Raw genomic sequence first — 24,238 nt, forward strand, 5'->3', positions numbered from 1 at the left:
GGGTGTTTGAATCTTAGCGTTTACGAATGAAACAAACTTGGTTGTGAGGGTTGCCCTCGTCTCTGCAATATCCGATCTGACTGAATTAGTCGATCAATAGATTTGATATCGATTATTATAAGAAAATAATATAGACATGTTGAAAAAGGATTTGGATTAACCATTAATAAACAGGGTTAGACACAAACAAAATCTGAAATTAATATTTTAGATCGGATTGAATTTAAATAAACATAAAATATATTAATTATGTATGTAAATTTTATTTCAATCCGATCCAACCTATAAACACCACCACTCATGTACAAGTTGAAGTCGCTTGGAAATTCCAGGAATCATGTCAAACTTTTTGGATATCATTGTCAATGCCTAGTAAGACATGCAAGCAGTAGGGTCTCTCAACTTGGTTGTGTGAACACTAAACAAATAAGTCCTCAATTATGTGCTTGGAAACTAGCTAGTTTTCATTGGACATCAAGGACGAACAAAACTTTATGTTAGGGAAGGGAACTTGAATTTATAAAATTCAAAAGCCGAAAATATATTTTTTAATAAAAAATACATAAAAAAAATATAAAATCTATGATAATTTTAAATTTTCAAGGGACGACTGTCCCATCCACACCCGATTCATCCCTGCCCTATGCCATAATAAGTAAAGGTAGCGGGAAATGCATCACTATAGTTGGAATCTTTTGCTAGTGATGGGTATTAATGATTGGAAATTTGGAATCCTGATTGGCTGTAAAAAGCCAACCAACACTTCTTTTATATTGGGTGGTGAGTGAAGATTGTGAAAGCTTGGAGTCTTATGTCCCAACGGCGAGAGACTGATGAGTTAACCACTTATCATTCAAACTTTCATACATTACTTTTTCCTTTGGGTCCATTTTCCCTTTTTTAATATATTTATTTTTTATTCATATTTGATTAAGCTGGAAGCAAAAAAAGAATGAAATATTAAAAGCTTACTATGATCATGTCTCTGGTCCTTTGCCACCCAAGACTTTGTCACTGTTTTGCTAGTGCATTACTACCAATGGGATGCTAATGGCACTAGCTAATGAAATACAAGAATAAAGCATTACACCACATCAAAACAATTTTACTTGTAGATCCACTAAGGTTTTTGCCTCGACTAGGCCACCCTAAAATATTTTTGGATGCGCCATTGAGTTTCCGGTGAGTCAAATTCACCCTCATTTATAACATTTGAAAACTACACTTTTGTAATAAAATCCAATTTTGCCAATAATAGAAAAATACTACCTCGAACATAATTTTAGATTTTTTATGTCGATCCATTCTCAAGTCGCAAAATAAAACAAACCCTGCTCATAATCATGTCATGTGACATGTTTCATAAAGTTTAAGATAAAAACTGTGGTGTTCTCCATCTGCAAAAGAAAACAGAACAAAACTCTTAAGTTCCATCAGCCTTCTTTAAGTCCACTCGCCACCTCCATAAATTGATCATGGAACCGAAGATGAACAAACACGTTATTATAGAGGAATGCCTCCGCCCGAATACTCTACCTCCTGAAAATGTTATCAATTTAAAGCTAGAGTTATTAAAAAGGCTTTATAGAACACCAGTTATAGCATTAAATGGCTTATCTGCTAAATCCAATAGCATCACATGTTACTTGATCAGATGAAATATTTCATTAATCCTGTCCCTTCCCTAAAAATAAGAAAAAGAACTGAACATAAACTTTGCACAAAGGAAAAAGGGTAAACTGATCAACCTGAGCAGGGGGTAAGGATGACACCCAGTCTGATGCATGTGTTGGAAGAAGACCCAAAGTGTTGAGCTGCCAAAAAAAAAAGCAAACAAAATGGACAATATTAGATAACTCAGGTTTTGCTCCCTTCCTTATGCTCAATAATCTTCACAGGGGAAAATCGTTAGGAACTTTAAGAAAATGAAAGTGCAACTCACCTTCCAAACACCAAGTGCTAAACCACCCAAGTAAAGGGCAATGAAAAGCAACTTAGGTCCAAGAAGTTCTACTTTACTGTCTTTATAAGGCTCAAAAACTGCAAAATGTGAAATTTGGATGAATCAACTTAGAAATGGAAATAGCTGACCATAACATCCCAAGCATATATGGAGCAAAAACAATGGAGCTACTATAGAAGCATACCATATAGATTTCTTCTGAATGCTTAAGTGGCCTTCATTAGTAATTTAGTACCATATAATTATAAAGGGTTAACTATTTCATCCTTGGTTAGAGCATCTTTTATTCTTAGGCACCTCATTCTTTCCTCTTTTGACAATTGAACCACTCAAAACAAAATAGAACAAATCACGAAGAACAAAGAACACAGCAAAAGGCAACAACAATGTAACAATACAGGATAAGAGAAAGATTAGTAGTAAGAGGCCATTTACCTTTCCCAACACCTTGAAGAGCACTTATAGGCTGCCAAAGTGCAGAAAAAGTGATACCAATGCTAAAGAGATGCACTGTATTTCCAGCCATCCACATCATGAAGCCCATCATTAGCAAGTTCTTGAATGGTGCTTGTGCCACTTCCCATGCTTTCTGTTCAACAGTAAAATAAACATAATCTTAAATAACAGATTTTGATAGGTTATCTATTATACTAATGTATTTCTCCCTTTACCTAATGAAACCAACCACAAAAAGTGAACTCTTACCTAAAGGAACACCTAAACCAGCTAAAAGGTTAGGGTTACATACTCTATCTTGCCTTCAAATAGTATTTCAAGTATGCATCAGACAATCACTAGACCTAAACCAAATGCCAACCCTCAATCATGCACGTAGGGAAGACGTCTATGTTCCATCCTCCATGCCTTCCCTTTATCTCCTCTTTAACTATCAACTCAGTGCAATCTAAACTCTGACATACATACTGAACTCAGAAGTGATTTAGGGTCACATATATAATAAAGGAACAACATTGATGACCCCTTCATCACAACACAGGTAGTAGCTTTCTGCTCCGCCACAGACCTTAGCAAGTTATTTCTGAGCATGCATCGGCTATAAATATTGTAAACGAGGACCCTAACACAGAAACAATTATCATACGTACCCTTTAGAGAATGTCAGGTAATCATCCCCAGTAACTAACACCCTTAGGTGCAACGGGAAAAAAAACCCAGATGCTGAAACTCAATCTGATTCCCCTAAACATCCATTATGCTTATTCATGACTTGCAATGGTAATTTCTCACTTCAATCCATTAGAAAGTAATCCATTGATTTTCATCTACGTCCATGGTTTAATCACAACAAAGTTGAAAAATTCAAATCTTTAAGATCCAAAAGAAAATTAATTATAACTGATTTGAAGTTTGGGATCAATTTAGAAAATAAATTTCAACCGTTAATTAAGCATCTTCTTACTTCTCTCGTACCGAGAAAAATAAAACAAAAAGTACCTGAGCTTTCCAATTGGATTCGGCATCCTTCTTTTGGCGACTCACGGTCGAGTCGTCCTGCCAAAATACGAAGTGAAACCCAATAAAAATTGAAAGTTAATGCATTTATTAAAGAAAATTAAAACAAAAAAAAAGGGAAACCTGATCCACAGAGGCACGAGTGAAGCCGAGGGGATTGGGGATGTCACGAGAAAAAGGAGCGGTGGAATTATCGGAGAAATCAACGGCCCATCTTCGGCCGGACCCCATAACTCCTTTGCCTTTCTCCATCTTTCCTTTTTCTTTTCTGTTAATATTTCTGGTTTCGGCTTAGGCTTGGGCTCCTACGGTACGGCACCTTCTCATTGCATCTGACCTCATGACTGCTGGATTCTAGTATTTTATTGTTTATTTTCACCTCTATTTTACTTTAGGTTTAATTCATTAGACAGCCCTATATTGTGACTTAACATCCTTCAATTTTAATTCAATTAATTGAATTTTTAAACGATCAAATATTAAATTTGGACATTAAACATCAATTTAAATTTAGTATAATATATGCTTAAAATAAATAATTAAACATTTATGATAAATTATGTGTTTAATACTTAAACTATCAGTTTTGATACATTTTAGTATCTATACTTTCAGTTTTTTCAAAATCATACTTAAAGTTTAGTATTTGTTTCATTTTAGTATCATGTTCAAAATTTAACGTTAAGTTTCGGAAAAAAAAAATGAAATTTTAGGTACTAAAATAGGTCGAAACTGATAGTTTAAATACTAATCGTGTTAAGTTTTTAAGTGACGGTACTAAAATGGAACAAAAACTAAATATTAATTATGATTAAAAAATGAAAGTTTAAATATTAAAATAAATTAAAATTGATAATTTAGGTACTAAATTTGTAGTTTACCCAAAAATTTAAACACTATACTACTACTGTTGTATGGATAATTTTAGGGTAAACTATACTATTGACTCAACTATTTAGCCCTTTTACATTCACCATCAATCTTTTAATTTTGTCAATCATACCACCTAATTATTTAATTGTATTAAATCAAACCACTAACCCTTAACATTTAATGGGAATGGTGATGTGGCAGTTAAAATATTTGGTATAATTACACATTCAGTCATTGATACTTACATATTATATTAATTTGATCCTAATTTTAATAAATTAAAATAAATGTTAAGGGTTAGTGGTATGATTGAATATAATTAAATAGCTAGGTGGTATGATTGACAAAATTGAAAGATCGGTGGTAAAAGTAAAAGGGTTAAATAGTTGAGTGGTCAATGGTATAGTTTACCCATGATTTTAATACCATATATGATAAATGATAAGTAATAATCTTATTAAATTCTAATATAGTATGACATATTTTTAATATGTGAGATTTCAACTGTCTATATAATATGTATATATGTATTTAAAATTTTAGATATAATATATTTTAGATTTGAACAGACATTTTATGTTAGATTAATTTTGATTAAATCAAAAAAACTAATAATTGAATAACTCAATTATAATATTTTAAAACTTAAAATCCAATTTAAAGTTTAGACATAATTTGAGGAAACCTAATATAAATAACTTAGATGAAAATCTTTGGTTGATAATGTACATACAAGTAGAAGCATATGGTTTACATTAAACACGGTTTAGTTCAATTTTGAGGTGATCAATTCGGAAATTTCGTTGTTTTGGGGGGTCTTGATGCGAATTATTATATTTTTTAGGGTGTTTAACCTTTTTATTATTAAAAAAATCAGATAAAGTTTAAAACTTTGCGATGATGGCGGTTTGTTTCAACAAAATCACTTACAGGAGGGAAAAGAAGCAACTTTCAACACCTCCATTGTCGCAATAGTTTATAGCATGTGCAAAGTTAGTATGGACTGCTCCTTATTGTTCATGCTTTGTAGCTCGAGTACAGACTCCTACAATTGTTTCATTGTTTACATTTAAAAAGTTAAAACGTTTAGGCTCCCTCCCGAAACTCACAAACGACTCGCTACAACTCCGATTTCTTCGTAAACTTGTCCGACACGTTAGCTATAACGAAACCTGCAAATACCTGCATCCGAGAATGTGGTGAAGCGGGTTAAAAGAACTGCTCCAATACTGATGAGTGATGCATGCTTTTAAGCTTGAGAAATTCGAAGGCTCAATCAGCACCGAAGGAGCCTTTTGTTGGTTTGCCCTTATAAAATGAAAGATAATACTGGTTAAGCTACCTGAATGCACCCGAAGATGTAGACCGCGGAGAAGTGTCGTCCGTGTATGACCATGTCAGCTATCATTGCTAGTGGTATTGTCAATGACATGCCCAATGTTGCGACTAATGGAGTTGTCCAAACCACGGAAAGTGCCCTGCATCAAATTTTTTCAAATGACTAAAATCCTTAAACAAAACTTTTGAACTACATCGTATCGGATTGATTTTTCGTGCTATCAGGGCAATAATCCCAATACGGACTACTGTTGTTGGTTATGGATTAAGGCAATGAGAAAGGTTTGATAGCATCATCGAGTTCTAGTAGCATTCAACTAGTTCGAAAGTGAAACGAGGCTGATATACATACCAGAAGTAGTCTGAGAGGACGCTTCCCACAAAGCCGTTAACAAGCACTAATTCGCCAACGGATGCTGAATGTGGAAATTCAAATGGAGGTTCTATCCCAACAGCATTAAGTGGCCACACTGCAAATCGTAGGCAGAAATATCGAAGATGAGCATTTTATGCTCAAATTTACTTGGGATGTAATGAGATTAACGGACTGTTTACCAAGCCACCAAAGTCCCAAAAGAGTGAAGAGACCGACAAATCCAAAGAACTTTTGCATATCGACTTTCTCTCCTGATCCAGCAGATTTCTTGAGCAGAACTGCATAAATTGATCAGTAGGTGGCAATAGAGCAGAGAACAGAGAAACAGTCTCACCAAATTAAATCGATAAGAGCCAGTGTTCGATTTAGATGCATAGAAAGTACCTACCTGTAAACAAGCCATATGAAATTGCAGACAGAAGGCCAAATATATCCCCCATTATGGAGTGCCTTCTAGCTCTAGACACCATGAACAATGCATTAAAAAGAAACAATTCGCGAAAAAGGCGCATTAAAGGATAATAAGTTATTGAAATAACTAGCAAAGAAAGACCGGACGTACTCAGAGGCGGTAAGCATTTCATCTGACGCCCATGTCTTTCCAACTGTGGTCATAGCAACACCAGTCATGCTAATAAATACAGCCACCACTTTCGCAACATTTACAGTGTCCTGGCCGAGAAGAGCTCCAAAGAAAAGCGTAAAGAGCCCCGAAGTAGATGTCAGGACAGTTGTACTTGCAACACTGGTATTTGCCAGAGCAGAGTTTGATAAATACTGCAATACACCACAGCAACTATGTTCAGTCAAGCTTCCTGGTATAACTAATGATTCTGATAAAATTATGTTACCTCGGTCATAAACCAAATTGGAGCTAGATATAAGCTACACACGGCGATGTTCCACGAACTCGGTCCGCTGCCATGTTCAGGCAAGTAAGGTCCATCTTTCTCGTAACTCGAATCGAGAGGCTGCCCCTCTTCTCTTTCACTAAGATCCGTGTCAGTTATAAGGCATCTTTTAAGGTCAGATTCCGCACTGTGGGGCAATTCATTGATTTTAAGAGGGACATCGAGTCCGATCGAAGTGTTAATTACCAAGCTGCCATCGTATAGGTTTTTGGATAAATTTGCATTAAACAAGTTGTAGATCCAATCCTTTAAAACAGCAATGGGTAAATAAACAACCATAAGGGACACTCCAAGATAAGTGAGTGCAAATGGCTGTTTGTATTCCGAGAAAATCGTCTGCAAACGACAACATGTAATAAGGATTAGCTGAAACTTGATCATCAAAGATAGAAATTGAACAAATTCTTTTCACTTTCCCAATAAAATGGCAAATCAAATGAAATATCTGATCTTCAAATTATCCAACATGAATCATAGGTTCAGAAATCAATGAGCCAATCAATTGAAACAGAGTATAATAATAAATAGGCAGCGACACACCTGTGTTATCTCTGCAGATAACACCCATATAAACACAACCGTGCCAATCAACCCTAACCCAGCATTATACTTCAAACCCATCACCTTAAAATACCAATCAAAACGAGGGTTACTGAAAACTTGACCCCAAACGGAAAATTAAAAAAAAACTGAATTGGCCTTGAATTTGCTATAAAACTTTGAGCTCCATGGTAAAGCTGCGTGGGATCTTCTCTGATCTTTATTTCTGTATCATGCAACCGTGTTCAGGTGAAGCAAGGGATGAGTTTTAAACTGATTAACCAACAATCGAATGACAAGGTACTGAGTCTTTTGATTCGAGATTTTTCTTTTCTATTTAATTTTGCCGTTGGTTTCATGACAAGACTGGGAGGGTGACAAGTGGTTAAGTCAACGAAGGATCATTAAAAATCTGGGCTGAAGTGGCGTTTTAACTCGGAGTTCGGAACCTTTAACTTTTAAGAGAAAAGGAGATGCATGCGGTCCCAGGTTTTGTGGGCCATTTCATCAGAACCATTTCAATGGTCAGCGATCCGCTCGTGAGCCCTTCAACGTGGCAACTCGCTTGAAGTTTTTGTTAAACCGGCAGAAATTAATTGTCGGAACGCGGGATTTAAATAGCGATAACAGTGTCTTCCGTTACCGTTGTTATATGACCGTAATATTTGTAATTACTATAATAACAATATTACATCCGCACTTACGATAAATATCATACGATCGAAAATGTAACTACAATCGTAATTTAAATCTCTGTCATAGCGTTAACAGAGCCGGAATTTTGTTTTTCTTTCACTTTCGTATTTATTTTAATTTTATACTTAACTGAAAATTCACCATTAAATAATACCCATATACTGACATAAAAAAAATTGGGTAAGGACACAAGAATATTATTTTATTAAGTTTATTGACTATTAAAAATTACAAAATGATCTTTCGACAATGGAGTGTTATTTTGTTAAGTCTTTCGACTATTAAAAGTTACAAAATGATCACCCGACTATTCATTATATTCCAGACTCGTCTTTTTTCGTTAAAAAATCGACGGTTGTTTAAGCTGGACGTTAACATGATGACTGCGATATGATAGTAGTTTGAGTTCAAATTTTATCATACCACATCCAACAAGTTGACTTTCAACTTCGAATATCGTCAATTTTTAACAAAAAATGATGAGTTTGGAACATAATGAATAGTCAGATAATTATTTTATAACTTTTAATAGTCAAAACTCAACAGAGCAACACTCTATAATCGAATGACTTAATAAAATAATACCTTATAGTCGGATTTTAGTATTTTAAACTAACGATTTTTCGGTTTTTCCAAAAATTAGCTTCGTTAAAATAAAAGGATTGACCATTCTCGTTAATAAAATTAGCTTCGATTTTAGTATTAATGGCTGATATTATTATTATGGTTGTGGTTTGATTTGAGTCCTTTGATTCGGACTGATCGTGGGTTTGATAAGGTGTATGCAATGAATTATTTGATAACCACCATCCTCACCGCTCACTATATCTTATATGTACTTAAAACACTCAACTTCAAGCAATTTTAAGTAGGCTGTAGGCATGTACATAATTATTTGACACTTATAATTGTCTGAAATATAAATTAAATGTATGTACAGATGTGAATAATTGACTATGTAAATTCATAGCTCTCTACCGTTCCAATAAGAATACTTTTGTACATAGTGTTGATGATATAATTCAATGATAATGATTTTTTTTTATAGAAAGCCGTTAATTTTATTAAAAATTAAAAATATATAGAATTACAATGAAGATTTACGAGCATAACCATAAACGTAAATTAAATTATAATTATGACATTTTTCGATAGCAATTAATACAAAAACTATCCACTTACATCACACAATGACCATAAAAGGAAAATGTTAAAAAATTAATTAATGCTCAAATAAAATAAATATACGAACAAATATATTTGCATCGGAAAACGAACCATAAAAGGGGATGAAACTATTGAAATATCAAAGACAGATCACAAATCAGAGTCAAGTGATGTGAGAAAATTATCTACGATAGCAAAACGCATATCCAAATCAATCCGAGAGTCCAAAGCAGTGAAGATCAACAAGATAACAAATAAGCGTCATCTTAATCAGTCGTGTCGATGTCAAAGTCAACCTTGTGAAAAGAAATAAACGAAAAAGGTAAAAAAAACTCGTAAGCTACCAAAAGACAGAAAAAACGTGCTACAAAGGCATACAAATGTGTCATAAAGACATAAAACATGTCACAAAAACATAATTATTCTTATTAAGAAACTAAAAAAACAAATAAAAAAGATATTCGACGGGCGATAACCAACATCAAAATCGGTATTGCCGCCAATTAAACTAAATTAGAGACGAAAAAGTTGGATTGATTAATAAAACTGACACAAATTATACAAAAAAATGAAAAAGAGAGAGAGAGAGAAGAGGGGGAGGAGGAAATCAACTAGGGTTTTTTTACCACCATGAAGTTATAAAATTATTATGTTGTTTTTTTTATAATGAAATAATGTTTAATTTTCTTTATAGTGATGATTGATATGTATATGAGTTTAAAATCATGTTTACTTATTAATTTGATCATATGAATATAATTATTTTATCTTTGGTCTATGTGTTACATGTATATATATTGTGTGTGTGTATATATATATATATATATATATATATACATAAATAATTAAATACATATTAAAATAGTACTTCAAAAATATGTGTTTACTATTAGTAAACTAATAATTTCCTTCGGACACAAATATTTTCATCAAAAAGAATAGAAAACAAAATGATTATTTATGAAAATGTGGAGGCAATTTTGTTATTACGCCTTCAAATAAAAGATTAGGGACCTTTCGTCTTTGTCTAATTGAAACGACGCGCCCGGTAAGAGCGTGGAATAAATAAGATTTATCGCCCTTATTTCAACTCACCAGAATCACCACCATTTTTATCATATTGGGGGAGAAGGCCTCGGAGGTTCTTCTTAATTTTTGCTATTGATTGATTTATCAGACTCCTCCGGCGCTGTAAAAGAAAAGAAAACAACAATGGCTGACGAAGAGAGGGTTCTAGAGGACCAACTGGAGCTTCAGTTGACGAGCAAAGAGACCCGTTCAATCCCCAGATCCTCGCGGTACTTCATCTCTTCCATCCCCTGTTTTCTTTTTCCTCCTCGTAAGTCTTCAAAATTATCTCGATAAGTAGTCTGAATTATTTTTTAATTTCATTTCTCTTTGATTGGGTTTAGGTTCACGGTGAGCTTGTTGAGGCAATCAAAGAGACAGAGGAGGGGCTTCTCAATCTTAAGCGCGCACGTTTACTTCGAGAAGCTGATTAAGCGTTAGATGTTTCGAATCAATCAGTGGTTGAGGAGGTTAAAGCGGAGTCTCTTGACCCGGACGATATAGAAGCGAAACCATTGGCGGAGGAAAAGAGTTATCAGGTGGGGTCGAAATGTCGGTTCCGTTGCAGTGACGGCTGGTGGGATGATGGTCAAGTTGTTGCATTGAACGGCTCCGATTCTGCAAAGATATCTTTCCTCACACCCACTTCAGAAAATATGTTGGTAAGCACTTGCTCGAATTCCTAAACCATATTTCTGTTTTTTATTTTTTATTTTTATTTTTGAGAAAGTTAGTACTTCAATTGAAATATTTCTATCTAATGTAATTAGAAACTTATGAATTTTCTTAAAGAAAAAGAAGGGAAAGACTTCTGTTTTATTTGGAAACATAGGATATCCTTGTATAGCTGGTACAGAGGAAGCGCATATCCGTGTTGTTCAGAGTGAGATAACCTGAGATGTTGGGAGAGTTGTTTGAGAATTGGATGTAATTTTGTCAAGGAATGAGGAAATATTCTCTATTGCTAATTAAGCAACATTTACTATTTCCAGTTGCTAGTGCCGATGTGCAAGTTTTTTCTGCAACAAAGATGTCGATTTGGTGATGGTTGCTGCTTATCACATGTATGTGTGAGTCTTTTGTATTATGGACTAGTAGGTTGTTACCCAAAGCTCCCTTTGTCTTTGTTCTTGCATGCTCTTGCACTAAGGATACGAGCAAACGTTGAGCTTATGGTATGGAGAGCATCATAAAGACAAAAAATCGTTGTTTTGCATAAACCTATTAATTCTATACGGTGAGCTAAGAAAACTGCTCAATAAGAAGGACATTTGTGAGATACTTCTAGATTTGCATTCTAACCTTCAATGCTGACATGGGCTAGTTGTATCGGGCATTTATGTGGGGGGATAAGAACTAGACGACAGATCTCAGTTGCCATGCCGTGTGCTCCAAAAGGCTGTGTTTATTATATTATAACTCCATTTCTTTCCAAAGTTGATTGTGGTATGGAGCCCTCTATATGTGTTAGCTTGTTGTACATTATTCTTTGCTCTCATTTCTTACTACATCAACTGGCACAGTGCTGCTAGCATCATTTTTTATAATTTTCCTTTTGTAGCATTTGCTTCTAATACATCGGAGTTAACATTTATATGTCCGCAGGAGTTGATGTCCCATTACCTTCACTGAAGAAGTATGCTTCAACCAGGGATTCAAATAGTGGCCAAATAGCGGTATCGCGGCCACTATATCGTGGTTGCGGTGGTGTCCGAGACCGCTATCACAGAAAATAGCGGTGTGGCACGGAATCACGCCAATAGCAGTGGGTTACAGCTGCTATTAATGGGTAGCGGCCAATCGCGGCAATAGCGGGCTGCTATTAATGGGTAGCGGCCAATCGCGGCAATAGCGGACTGCTATTCCATTATTTTTATTTTTTCTTAAAAAAAATAAACTCATTTAGAAAAAATTCACGACCGCAATACCCGCAATGATTGCAATAGCATCCATTATGTCCGTAATCGCGATAAACGCAAAGTGACCGAAAACTCGGCCGCAATCACAATTTAAATCCGTGCTTCAACCATGTGGGAGCCATCAATGGTTGGGTCCAGTATTTGGGCAGTCTCTGACAGTAAAGTTGGCATCTGGAGGGAAGTTGAATTTGAATCATTGAACGATGAACTCAGAACGGGGAAGGTTGTGTTCTGCGATGGTGGAAGCTCTGCAGAGCTCAGGATAGAAGCCTTAACATTGTCTGAATATGCACAAATGAGCGGTGATGAAGAAAGTGAACTAATCCCTGAAGAATCTGATTCTAGTGATTATGATGAAGAGGACAGCCCGAGGGGTATAGGTTTTCTTGAAAGCACTGCTCGAGAGTAGTTATCCAGACAGAAACTACCATATTTGCTTAATGGGAAAATCATACCAGGGGTGTAGCTTCTAAGATGATGGTCAATATGGGTTATCGTGAGGGGATGGGATTAGGTGCCTGTGGCCAGGGAATGTTGGACCCGATCTCAGTTAAAGTCCTTCCCCCTAAGCTATCACTCGATCATGCTCTGGAGTCTCATGAGAATGATGAGGGTAAAGAGAAAAAAAGAGAAGAAAAGTAGAGGTGGCAAGAGAGCGTGAGAAAAAATTTGCTGAAGCTGCTCGGGCTGCAAAAGAAGAAGGGGATTCAAGACCAGATGTTTTTAGCCTCAATGAAGCAGTAAATGTAGGGACAACAAGGAAGCAGCAAAAGAAAGGCTCTGGAGAGGAGAAGAAAGTAGATAGGAAAGCATTGGTTGCTTATGACGATGAAGTGAAGGAACTAAAGTTACGTGTTGTAAATTTCGAGGAAATGGCGAGCAGAAACAGAAACGAAAAAGCTGTTTACGACGCTGCTATGAGGAAGTTAAATGAGACCCGCAAGGCTTTGGCAGAGGCTGAAGCAGTTCATACATCCGCATCAAATGCAGTAGCTAGCAAAGAAAAAAATGGCTTAAGGTTTTGACACCTGCAAATTTTAAGTTGTTTGGTGATAGATTGATGCATCACCATAAAATGGAAAGAACATGAACTTAAATTAGACTTGGCTTCTTCTCTCCTTTGTTCTGCTCTATTGGAATGGATGCTTTGTTGTGTAAATTGATGCATCACTTTTAATTAGGAATAGTTTTTAATTATTGAGAGAATATCGGACTGTAAATTCATGCAATATCTCTATTAATATTAGTTTTTTTCAATCAGAGTTTGATGTCATTTCCTAAATTTTAGGATTAATTACATAGATGATCACTTATGTTTGTGTTCTGTTCATTTTTTGTCACTGATTTCAAAATACATAAAATTTAGTTAATTAAGATGTGGTGGTCACCACAAGTTAACTATCGTTAAATATTTTAGTATAATCACACATTTGATCAATATTTTTTATATATTCTCTAAATTTAATCATACTTTTAATAAATCCTTCAAGAGAATGATGCCACTATCATTAGTATCTCGATTCGTGTCACATGTCGTCATTTGGTTGGAAAATCAACTTTATTTTAATTTATTTTAATTTAATAAAGCAAAGCAAAGCAAATTGCTGAAAAATAAATATATTAAATTAAAATAAAGTTAGTATTCCAATCGAATGGTGATACATGACACCACTGACACATGTCATCATTCGATTAGAGGATTAAATTTATTAAAAATATAACTAAATTGAAAGAATCTGTAAATAATAATGACCAAATATGTGATTATACCAAAATATTATGTCACTTAATCTGTTAACTACAATTTACCAGTGGTGATCACATCTTAAATAAATAAAAACAAAATTAATCATATCTTAAGTAAATAAAAAACGAAGGTGATCATATTTTATGTATTTTAAAATCTGTGACTAAAAGTGGATAAAGGACAAACAAGTGATCATTTGTATAATTAACCCTAAATTTTATTATATGATAACTATATATATATATACGGCCGTACCATATTTAGTATAAACCTCGGAATCGGTTCGAGGTGTTGGAACGGTATCAAGGCAAGGCAACGCAGCGCCAGAAAAAGAAGAAGAAAAAACTAAATTTAATTTGACTTACTAATTACTACTAAACGAAACTTTCTCGTTAAGTCTCTCTCAAAAAAAAAAAAAATGAAACTTTCTGACTAAATTTCTCTCTTAATTTTTTTTTCTCGCCAAGGATTTTAGTCTTTGACGGTTCCACTCAATCACTCCTGCATTTTTAAGTTACTACTATACTAAAAATTTTTGGTTCTTCTATCGTACTCTCAACCTCACTATTCAGAATCCGCTTTTCCAAAAGCTTTTTATTTTTTCCCCTCTTTCTGATTCTTTTCAGCGAATCGTTTTCCTTTTCCTTTTTGGTTCTGATTTGAATGGACAAAGGAGAGAATGCAAACAACAATATGTCGACTGCTCCGAAAACTTCAGCAACCGTTGGTTCGTCGCTGATTCCGGTGATCAACAAACTCCATGACATACTTTCTTCCTCTGGTTACGAGTTGTCCAATATATCGGTACCTCAAGTGGCGGTGGTTGGCAGTCAGAGCAGCGGTAAATCTAGCGTGCTTGAGTCTCTTGTTGGCCGCGATTTTCTGCCTCGAGGCTGCGGTATTTGTACTCGAAGACCGATTGTTTTAATGCTTGAAAACCGTCCTCCGTGTTCAGATGACGATGGAGCCGAGTGGGGTGAGTTTCTCCACTTACCCGGCCGTCGCTTTTATGATTTCTCTCAAATCCGTCAAGAAATTCAGGTTCAGCTATCAGCTTTATCTTTCATTTTTTAAAAATATTTGGCAACTTTTAAGTTCACTGGATTGTTGCATTGAAGTTTTAGATCATATTATTGAAATTTCATTAGATTTTCCAAATTTGAAAATTGTTACTCTCTTTGCAAACACGAACTCTCTCTCTCCCACACACACACACACACTCACTCTTTACTATTATTAAACTTGTGTAGGCTGAGACTGAAAGAGAAGCAGGTCGTAACAAAGGGGTTTCAGGAAAACAGATTCGATTGAAGATTTCCTCTCCCAATGTCCTTGACATGACCCTTATCGACTTACCTGGCATTACCAAGGTTCCTGTAGGGGATCAACCTAGTGATATCGAAATAAGAATTAGGAGAATGATTACGGAACATATCAACAATGAAAATTGTATCATATTGGCCGTCAGTCCCGCAAATTCTGATTTAGCTACATCTGATGCCCTACAGATAGCTAAATTAGCTGATCCAAGTGGTAACTCAAAATCACACGTGGCTTCATTTCTGAATGTATGAGTTCTTCTATTCCAATGAACTGAAATATATGTTTTTTCAGGTTCTCGGACGGTCGGTGTAATCACCAAGGTTCCTATTGTTCCTTTTTTTTAAGAATGAGAGAAATTTAATAAGTGATTTGATCTTTCTCATCTCCCGGTATTTTTTTGTCCTTGCTGAATTACTATCTTATGTGATGCATTCCATGCAGCTTGATATTATGGACAGGGGCACTAATGCCTGTAACTTTTTGCTTGGAAGGGTGGTTCCACTCAAACTTGGTTATGTTGGTGTTGTGAATCGCTGCCAGGAGGTATAAGTTATTAAAGGCTGCAGTTGGCAGCTTCATTGTAGTTTATCTGCAATTCTTCCATATATTGGATAATATGGGGATTAGCTCCTTTCTTTGTGCCCATGCGCTTGTTTCTGTTTCATAGCATTTTTGGTGGATTCTTTCCCTTATAGATGCTTTAGAGTTTAGCTTTGGAGCAACCGGATTTGGCTGATTATCTTATTGAACAATATGATTATAAAATGTGCGCGAGTCTGGTAAGGATGTTGTGATATGACCATGCAAGGGAGGCAGACTTTCTCTCTCTCTCACTTTCTCTAGTCATTTTTTCCTTCTCAGAATCATTGAATAGGTGAAGGTACTAACTGTTTTGTTATGTGCTACAGGATATCAAGAAAAACCGTAGCATTCAAGAAGCACTAGCTTATGAAGAACAGTTCTTCCGTGATTATCCTGTACTTTTCATCTCTCGAATAGAATTTTGACTTCAAGTTCTACTTCCCATATAATCTGAACAGTTCTCTTTCTTGAAACATATGAACTAAAGGTATATAATGATGTTTCCAATCATTGTGGCATTCCTCAATTGGCAAAGAAGCTGAATCAGGTTGGTTTATGACTGCCTTTTGTTGAACTCCTAAATGGTTTAACAATTTTATATATATATATATCTTATTCCTTGCCTACACGTTTTATACTTTTCTGCTGTGATTGATTTATCTCTTTCCAGATCCTAGAGCAGCATATCAGAAAGGATCTCCCACGTTTGAAGGCTGTGCTAAACTCTCGTATGCATGCAGCTATGAAAGAGCTGCAGACTTATGGAGATTTTGTGGAGTCAAAGGTAAGTTGTCACAGTTTGGGTAATGTTAGGGTGCTGGCCAACATTCTGTTTGGTAGTTTAACATCGTTGAGTTTCCTGCTTCCCTTGAATGAAAGTAAACAAGTGTTCTATTAAGTTGAGGTTGAGATCTAAGTAATTGTTCTTACTATTCGGTGATATCTGCTTTTTTTTAAATTAATTAACCTTACCTCATCATATTCATGAACTCTCCCCAAAGAGACAAAACTGATTTTCCCTCTTGGGATTGTTAGTTTTGTTACATTAGTTATCTCTGATTATTACTTATGTCCATATCTAGGCAGAACAAGGAGCAACCTTATTGCACATTCTTAGAAGATACTGTGATGGTGAGGTTTTCGTCTTCCTCGTTATATGTACCATTTTTGCCATATCAGGAAAATATATGTGCTTATTATTTTCCCTTCTTGATTCAAGTTTTAGCCTAACATATGGGATTTGCAATTATTGCATGCTTTTTATCCTCTCCCGCTCTGCCTCTTTTTTTTTTGTGTGGCGGGTCCCAGTTTCTCTTTTTCATTTACACTTATTATCTTGCAAATCAGTGCATACAAAAATCAAAATTGTATAGATTTCAGGTGGGATGGGGAATGTTGCTTACTAAATTTTATGCTGTTGCTGAGTTTTCTATTTCGTTATTTTTCTCATTTTTGGAAAAGATTTTTCTGCTATGGTTGATGGAAAAAGTCAGGAGATGTCAACTAAAGAATTGTTTGGAGGAGCCAGGATTCAGTACCTTTTTCAGTCAGAGTTTGTGAAGCTCTTAGAGGTATGATTCTTTCTTTCTGAAGCTCTTATGTAAGGATGCTATCATTTTTGTGTCATCTGGAATCTTCCACGCTTAAGAACTAGAAGCTTAACTGTTTTTTTATATATAGGAAATGGACCCTTGTGAAAGGCTGACTGACAAGGATATTGCATATGCTATTAGAAATTCATCTGGTCTAAGAAATGTTCTACTTGTCCCAGAGGTGAGTACAACAGTGATTTGGTAAAAGACAAATGGCTCTCGTTTTGACTTTTGCATTGTTGAAATCAGTGGCATATAAATCATGTATTTCATTGAGTTTCAGGTTCCATTCGAAGTTTTGGTTAGAAGACAAATTGCTCGGTTGTCAGACCCTTGTCATCAGTGTCTATTGATTGTCTATGATGAACTAATAAAGGTGAGAATAGTGGGTATTGTTGTGCTGGGATCATTTTATTACCTATTGAAATTATGAGTTCAACATGTGGATATGATGGAGAGAGTAAATTTTCTCCGACAGATTAGCCAGGCTTGCGAATCAACTGAATTGCAGAGGTTCCCATCATTAAGAAGGCACATAACTGAAGTTGTAAGGAATTTATTAGATGCTGCTGTTAAGCCTGCTGAGACAATGATAAGAAACCTCATTGAGATGGAGGTCATTGATTTCTTTCTATCCTTTATTTATATGATATCTACAATGATATAGGAATTATGTGTATAAGTACACATAACAATATCTATTGGGTACCACAAAAATATGACATCATAAGGAGTTTCTAAAATCTAGGGTAGACACGTGTATATGCATGTTGTCGCATGTATGGAAATGGAACATGTGGATCCCTCACAGAAATATACATTGGGTTAAGAGGATAGTAAGAAAATATCAAGATTTTGAAAATGCTTTAATGAAAATGTTGAATGTTTTTATAGGTCAGCATACTTGAATTAAGAGAACTACAGTACAGACAGTGTTGTGACCTGTTTAGTGATTCTGCAATTTTATTTTATTCATTGTTGCTTGTGAATCTTCACGAGAAATGCTCTTTCCCTATTTTACACTAAATATATTCACTGATATTTTAATAGGATCAGTTTCCATTTATTCATACACTTATGTTTAGATGGGATTTAGTTAGCACCCTCTGTATGTAACAAAAGTTGACTAGTACTGGTTTCTGAATTAATTTTAACACCCTTTTATGATTCATCAAGATATAAGCTACCATATCTTCTACGACAATTTTATATTTGAATTATTATATCATGCATGATTGTGATTTTTATTTTGGTGTTTTTTAAACATCAGATGGATTATATAAATTCTTCGCATCCAAATTTTATTGGTGGCAGTAAAGCTGTTGAGCTTGCTGAGCAGCAAATGAGATCATCAAAGGTATAGATATCATTCCAATTGATTCATTGTGGTTGTAGGCTTGCAAGTTAGCCCTTTAGCATTTTGTTGTAGTTTTATGTTGCTCACTCTGGTTCAGTATTCATCCACCTTTATGAGACTGACTACTGAGGATACAAGTTTAAATTTGAAAGATGTCATTTCAACTGATTTAGTTTGGCTGGAGGGATGTGAAATTGTATTAAAAGCATGTATTATGACGTCTATTTTATTGTTACAGAAATGAATGGCAAATTCTTGTTTTGAAATCTATGTCAAGGTTGATTTGCATGTAACAAAATCTATTTGAATTTAATTGATTACAAGTATATATTGACAACAAATGATTCTATCACGAATTTCAAGTTCCATTATTAGTTGATTAGTTGTTCTGCAACAAAAATGGCTACAGATTTTACTTTATTCATGATTTAGATACATTTACTTCATCTTTGTATCATTCAGGAGAGACAGGATATTGAGAAGGTACCTACATCTGAGAAGGGCCTGATATCCCGAACTGCTGCTGCTGCTCAATCAGTTGTGAATGGTGTTTCTGACCAGGTATCTGTTTTTACATAAAGCCCTCCGAGGTTTTGCAAGCTTTAGGCTTTTACCTTGTGATGTATTAGGTTTCATATCTGTCTGTGCAGAGATATCTTAGTATCCATTTTCATAGATGGTATTAATGAAATTCTTTTTGAGCACCCTAACAAACAAGCTCCATTCATGCCCTTAATTGCATCTCCTTGAAGTCTTAAAACTGAGTCATAATCTCAGCCTTCAATTATTTTGAAGTTCTTGTCCTTATCTGCCTAGTTCGTACACTTTTTAGCATTAAACATAACACTTTAGTTACTTTAAGTGAGAATAAATGTAAGCGAAACCATTTTAACACTATAAGAAACATACCACTATGCTTTATTATCACATAGGAATCCTTTAATTTTTGTCGGGAGTTGAGGGTAATTATTGCATCATGGTTTAGACTGGTAGTATGTTGGTGGTAGAGTTTGGTTAAATATAACAAATAAGACTTATAAATAAAAGGGGAGGAAAAAGCGGAAAGAACTGTATAAATCAGGAAATAGAAATCATTTTTATCATTTCCATTTTAAGCACTTAATCTATGATGGTATTGTGGCAGGGGAATCGTCCTCGGTCAAGTAGTGAGCGACCTGTATTAGCTGGTAATTTACTCTTAACTGCTAGTCCAAGTTTGTTTTTATTTTTCTTTCTCACTTGATACTTGTATGACTGGTTAACTGATTTTTTTAATGAATGCAATGGCTGAAAGAGTGATGCATTTTCTTTTTACATTTTGGGAAAAAAAATGAAATTCCCTGTTTGTGTGTTTGTGATTGATGTAGGTTAGAACATTTTGGTGTATCAAGTGTACTGCAATTTCAAGATTTGTATAACCTGTATGATAACGTTCCACGTGGCAGAATATATAGTATGAGATGGATGTATATTGTGCTACATTCTGTTGAAGCATCTTATTCATATAGTTAACATCCAATATGGAGACTGCTGCACTTCTCTGTCTTACGTTCTTCAAACAAAAACTCATTTATATGGTATTTGCATCTCCAAGATGATGGACGGGTGGGTCCAAATTTATCAATGCAGAAAATTAAAACAGTTCTGTAGTTGCAGAAAAAGTTTTCCATTATTTCTGAATCTTCTAGGCAAATTTATAACATGGACACAGATGATACCCATAGGCCTTTGCGTAAACATTTTTATAAGTTGGTTTATTCATAACCATCAACTTGGTAACTGTTATTTAGGTGGCAGTTCATCCACGAGCAAGTGGGGTATTTCTTCAATGTTTGGGAGCAAGGCATCATCTAGAGGACCAGCAGCTACAGAATCCCATGAAGAAACTCTTCATCAAGAAGAGAATATGGCATCAACGGTCCAACTGAGAGAGGTAAACATTCTAAGCCATGCGCTCCAGTGAGAGACCAGATATTGCTTTGTTTTCCTTTAACAGCAAAATTATCCTACCTGTCCTAAATTCACTACCTTCATGTTTGCCGCTGGTTATCTCAGCTTCCCGCAACCTTAAGACCACTTGAAATGTCGGACAATGGAGCTAAAGAAGTAATTGTCACCAAATTACTTGTGAAGTCCTACTTTGATATAGTCCGGAAGAACATTGAAGACTTGGTGCCAAAGGCTATAATGCATTTTCTGGTAATACTGTTTGATTTTGTCTCCTGTTGGTCAAATTTGAACTTTTATTCTGATGAATCTAAAATGAGCCCCCTCCCCCCTTTTATCAATATTCAGGTCAATCATGCAAAAACAAACCTTCATGACACTTTTATAGAAAAACTATACCGGTATGTCTCCTGATTTTGGTTGGTGTTTTAAAGTACATCATGTTTTAGTTTTCAATTTGTGGAATAGGTAAATTAATTTTTTTTTGTTTATTTGGTACCACCCAGTAGTTGTGGGGTGGCTGACATTATTTTCCAATATGAGCACTTGAAATAATGTTAGTCGTGGAATTATTGTCAGTACATCATGTTTTAGTTTTCGATTTGCAGAATATGCAAATGGGGGGAAATGTTTATTCGGCACCTGGTAGCTATGGCTGGCATTATTTTCCATTATGAGCTCTTGAAATGATGTTAGTCATGGAGACATTTGTGTTCTAATGCCCCCAAAAAATTATGCTCCAAACCGTTAAAGGAATAAAATGTATGCAAACAGAAAAGGATAATGATGGAATAATTCTATTATCTGATGTCATGTCAATCTTTAAGAATGTACAAGCATAACAAGTTTTTTTTTTCAGTAATAATTAATGCACAATTCTTGCACTTCTATGAACGTAGTTCTCTTTTTCCCTCCTTTTCATTGCTATCATTGTGGGGATGTCTCTATGCATGTCGTTTAAGTTACTGAAGTCTGAACTTTTGGAATACGCAGAGAGAGCCTTTTTGAAGAGCTGTTGCAGGAGCCAGATGAGGTTGATGCTAGAAGAAAGCAAGCGAAAGAACGTTTGCATGTTTTGAGGCAAGCGGTTAAGGTTTGTAGTTTAATTTGTTTATCATTGAGGAAAATGTTTATATATGTTGCGGCTACTGAGAAACATATTCTCTTTCGACTGAATATTTTTTTGCCTGTTTTAGACGCTAAATGAGGTTGAATTTGATGTGGAGTTCCAACATCGGACTACAAACTTCGGTGCTGAAAATAGTCCTGGATTATCAAAATTTCCAGATCTCACCAACGGTAAGAGAAGTTCATCTCATATGCTGTCATCCGGTAAGTCCAGAGTTCGTAAACTACTCTATTCGGAAGAGCCGCCATTGCCTTTCAGCTCCAATGCTGGACTACATTATTAGACTTCTGGAATGCATGCAACAACCCCGTTTTCCCCCAATTTGAAAACCTAAGATTTGAGAATTTTCCTTCAAATCTCTAATTTGAGTGTAGGATCAAATTAAATCTGTCAGGGATTATGAGGGCTTAAAGGTAATATTTGGTAATTATTTTGCTATAGGAGTGAAACTTTAGACCATTTTCAAAAACCCTAAAGAGTACAAGGATTTATGATGTAATATGCCCAAATTCAACAGTCTGTTTCCTTTTCTTTTCTTTTTTTTCTTTCACCCTTCTTCTTTCTCTAGCCACCGCTTCATCTTCTCCCGTTATGCCGTCGTTCACGCTAAGCCTAGGTTACTAGTGATAATCGCTCGACCGAGATTCTTCCCTCGTTCCATCGTCTGGTCGTGTGGTCGTCGTTCGAGCGTCGATAAGGTACAAAACCGAAACCCAACCATCGTGAGGAATGTAACGGTTGTTCTCGGTCGCTCAAGGGGTCGGGTTACGTGCGAGGAGGCCAGATCGGCTAATGTTAGATCTGCCCTTTGCTGTTGCTGGCCTAGGTGCATGCCTGTTGTTTCCAGCTGCGGCTGCTGCTTGATTTCCTTGCTGGTCGACGAGCGGTCGTGGGGGCGACAGAATCGGCAGCCCCTATTTCCGTTACTGACAGCCCCGCTGCTCGTTTCCCTCGTTCGAACCGGGAATTGATTTAATGTTTAATTAATTTTTGCATTAATATGAAAATTTGTGTACTGGAATATTTAATCGGACACCAAAATTTTTGCAGGAGATATCGGACCAGAAACGGAATTACCACCCCCCTCGCCGTTACCCGCATATTGCGAACCTCACCGTGTGGCTGGTGTTGACTGTGAGTGTAATCGATAATTTTTAGTACGTTTGGTTATGTCGTTAATTTAGAATAATGTACTAATTATTAAATATTTATTTTAGGCTCTGATTCGAATCGATCCACTCTTCGGTCCGATCGTGAGAAACGTTATCCCGTTGTTAGTTATTTGTCGAGGTGTGTCTTTGTCCGATATTATATATATTTTTTGTATTGATTGGTAGAAAATTGAATAGAAATCATGATTGTTCTGTGAAATTGTTTGCTTTAAATACAATTCGGATAAATGCTATATGTTGCATGTTGACTTATCGGATTTATAATGTATTGTACGCTTGGAATATTTGAATTATGTTGATATGTCGGATTCAGAATATATGCTATGCATGTGGATTATATGCTTCTGAATATTTGACTTTATAGTATTTTATTTTCGGATTAGATCAGAAAATCGGATTTGTATATCATTTTGCATGTCATATTGAGTTGGATTTTGATAGGAGAAGTTAAGAGCATTCACTCGATGGAATGAATGTCCCTTTTAGATTCTGTGGCCTCAGCCTTTGTGACGGACTCCACTTTTCGAATGGTGTGATTGTAGTTTGAGTGGTTATGCGGAATCCACTCTTCAGATGGTGTGGTGTAACTTGCGTTTGGGTGCATAATCATTTGCGTGACATTTATTTATGATTATCTTCGATGGTTTCTGAACATGATTATTGTTGGTTGACTCGGATTGTTAATCTGTTTTTGTTTTGACTTTTTGTCTGTTTTAAGCTTTATAATTTACTCCCTTATAGTTTCATTTTTTCAGACACCCGGACTTAGGAGAATCGGTACTTGAAGAATCACAATCAACATTCAGATAAAACTATATTCCAGTATGAGTTAAATTTGACTTCTCTTTATCGGACTTTACTTGTAATATTTTGGGACTATTTTTGGTACTTGTATTTGGGACTTCGGACAATATAATTAATTTTGGAATGCTTATGCATGTTTTAAATATTTATTTTTCATATCGAATTTCCTGACTATTATTTTTAAGGATTAAATGTTTTATTGTCTTCTGAACTATGCCATTTGTATCGAGTTATTTCTTAAAGAATTTTTTGAAATGTTTT

General features: G+C 35.4%; 3 protein-coding genes and 2 pseudogenes across 3 annotated transcripts; 3 read left to right on the plus strand and 2 right to left on the minus strand.

The window, feature by feature from the left end:
* Positions 1-1,272: 1,272 nt before the first annotated feature.
* LOC120132195 (ER membrane protein complex subunit 4-like) lies at positions 1,273-3,757 on the minus strand. The gene is made up of 6 exons (XM_039149009.1): positions 3,560-3,757; positions 3,419-3,475; positions 2,399-2,552; positions 1,943-2,040; positions 1,749-1,814; positions 1,273-1,539 (listed from the first exon to the last, which is right to left on the minus strand). Exons 1-6 carry the CDS (start codon positions 3,686-3,688, stop codon positions 1,504-1,506), a joined length of 540 nt encoding a protein of 179 aa, XP_039004940.1. The 5' UTR covers positions 3,689-3,757; the 3' UTR covers positions 1,273-1,503.
* Positions 3,758-5,380: 1,623 nt separating this feature from the next.
* Positions 5,381-7,694, minus strand: LOC120132194 (uncharacterized vacuolar membrane protein YML018C-like). The gene is made up of 8 exons (XM_039149008.1): positions 7,475-7,694; positions 6,875-7,270; positions 6,586-6,800; positions 6,412-6,482; positions 6,203-6,301; positions 6,000-6,117; positions 5,652-5,787; positions 5,381-5,491 (listed from the first exon to the last, which is right to left on the minus strand). Exons 1-8 carry the CDS (start codon positions 7,553-7,555, stop codon positions 5,429-5,431), a joined length of 1,179 nt encoding a protein of 392 aa, XP_039004939.1. The 5' UTR covers positions 7,556-7,694; the 3' UTR covers positions 5,381-5,428.
* Positions 7,695-10,394: 2,700 nt separating this feature from the next.
* Positions 10,395-11,858, plus strand: LOC120132026 (annotated as a pseudogene).
* Positions 11,642-13,349, plus strand: LOC120132085 (annotated as a pseudogene).
* A 1,198-nt stretch (positions 13,350-14,547) lies between these two features.
* Positions 14,548-24,061, plus strand: LOC120131982 (dynamin-related protein 3B-like). The gene is made up of 23 exons (XM_039148838.1): positions 14,548-15,112; positions 15,322-15,604; positions 15,686-15,714; positions 15,836-15,937; positions 16,303-16,371; positions 16,464-16,523; positions 16,647-16,760; positions 17,059-17,107; positions 17,438-17,547; positions 17,657-17,749; positions 17,852-17,944; positions 18,047-18,184; positions 18,839-18,925; positions 19,388-19,486; positions 20,070-20,112; positions 20,716-20,858; positions 20,981-21,124; positions 21,221-21,273; positions 21,866-21,965; positions 22,069-22,171; positions 23,052-23,135; positions 23,219-23,291; positions 23,929-24,061. The coding sequence occupies exons 1-23, from the start codon at positions 14,735-14,737 to the stop codon at positions 23,981-23,983; spliced, it is 2,502 nt and encodes an 833-aa protein (XP_039004769.1). The 5' UTR covers positions 14,548-14,734; the 3' UTR covers positions 23,984-24,061.
* The last annotated feature ends 177 nt before the right edge of the window (positions 24,062-24,238 follow it).

This window comes from Hibiscus syriacus, unplaced genomic scaffold (assembly GCF_006381635.1).
Source record: "Hibiscus syriacus cultivar Baekdansim isolate YM2019G1 unplaced genomic scaffold, ASM638163v2 tig00110557_pilon, whole genome shotgun sequence".
In the NCBI taxonomy this organism is placed as follows: domain Eukaryota; kingdom Viridiplantae; phylum Streptophyta; class Magnoliopsida; order Malvales; family Malvaceae; genus Hibiscus; species Hibiscus syriacus.

Bases quoted from the DNA above. Each gene is read 5' to 3' on its own strand.
- LOC120132194 (XM_039149008.1), bottom strand. From the start codon at position 7,555: ATGGGTTTGAAGTATAATGCTGGGTTAGGGTTGATTGGCACGGTTGTG. The intron at 6,118-6,202 runs GTAAACAGTCCG...TACGATTTGCAG, and splicing joins TTTGGGACTTTGGTGGCTTG to TGTGGCCACTTAATGCTGTT. The intron at 5,788-5,999 runs GTATGTATATCA...AATTTGATGCAG, and splicing joins GTCCTCTCAGACTACTTCTG to GGCACTTTCCGTGGTTTGGA.
- LOC120131982 (XM_039148838.1), top strand. From the start codon at position 14,735: ATGGACAAAGGAGAGAATGCAAACAACAATATGTCGACTGCTCCGAAA. The intron at 21,966-22,068 runs GTTTGTAGTTTA...TGCCTGTTTTAG, and splicing joins TTTTGAGGCAAGCGGTTAAG to ACGCTAAATGAGGTTGAATT. The intron at 22,172-23,051 runs GTAAGAGAAGTT...AAATTTTTGCAG, and splicing joins ATTTCCAGATCTCACCAACG to GAGATATCGGACCAGAAACG.
- LOC120132195 (XM_039149009.1), bottom strand. From the start codon at position 3,688: ATGGAGAAAGGCAAAGGAGTTATGGGGTCCGGCCGAAGATGGGCCGTT. The intron at 3,476-3,559 runs GTTTCCCTTTTT...GTATTTTGGCAG, and splicing joins CTCGTGCCTCTGTGGATCAG to GACGACTCGACCGTGAGTCG. The intron at 2,041-2,398 runs GTAAATGGCCTC...CACATTTTGCAG, and splicing joins TCTTCAAGGTGTTGGGAAAG to TTTTTGAGCCTTATAAAGAC.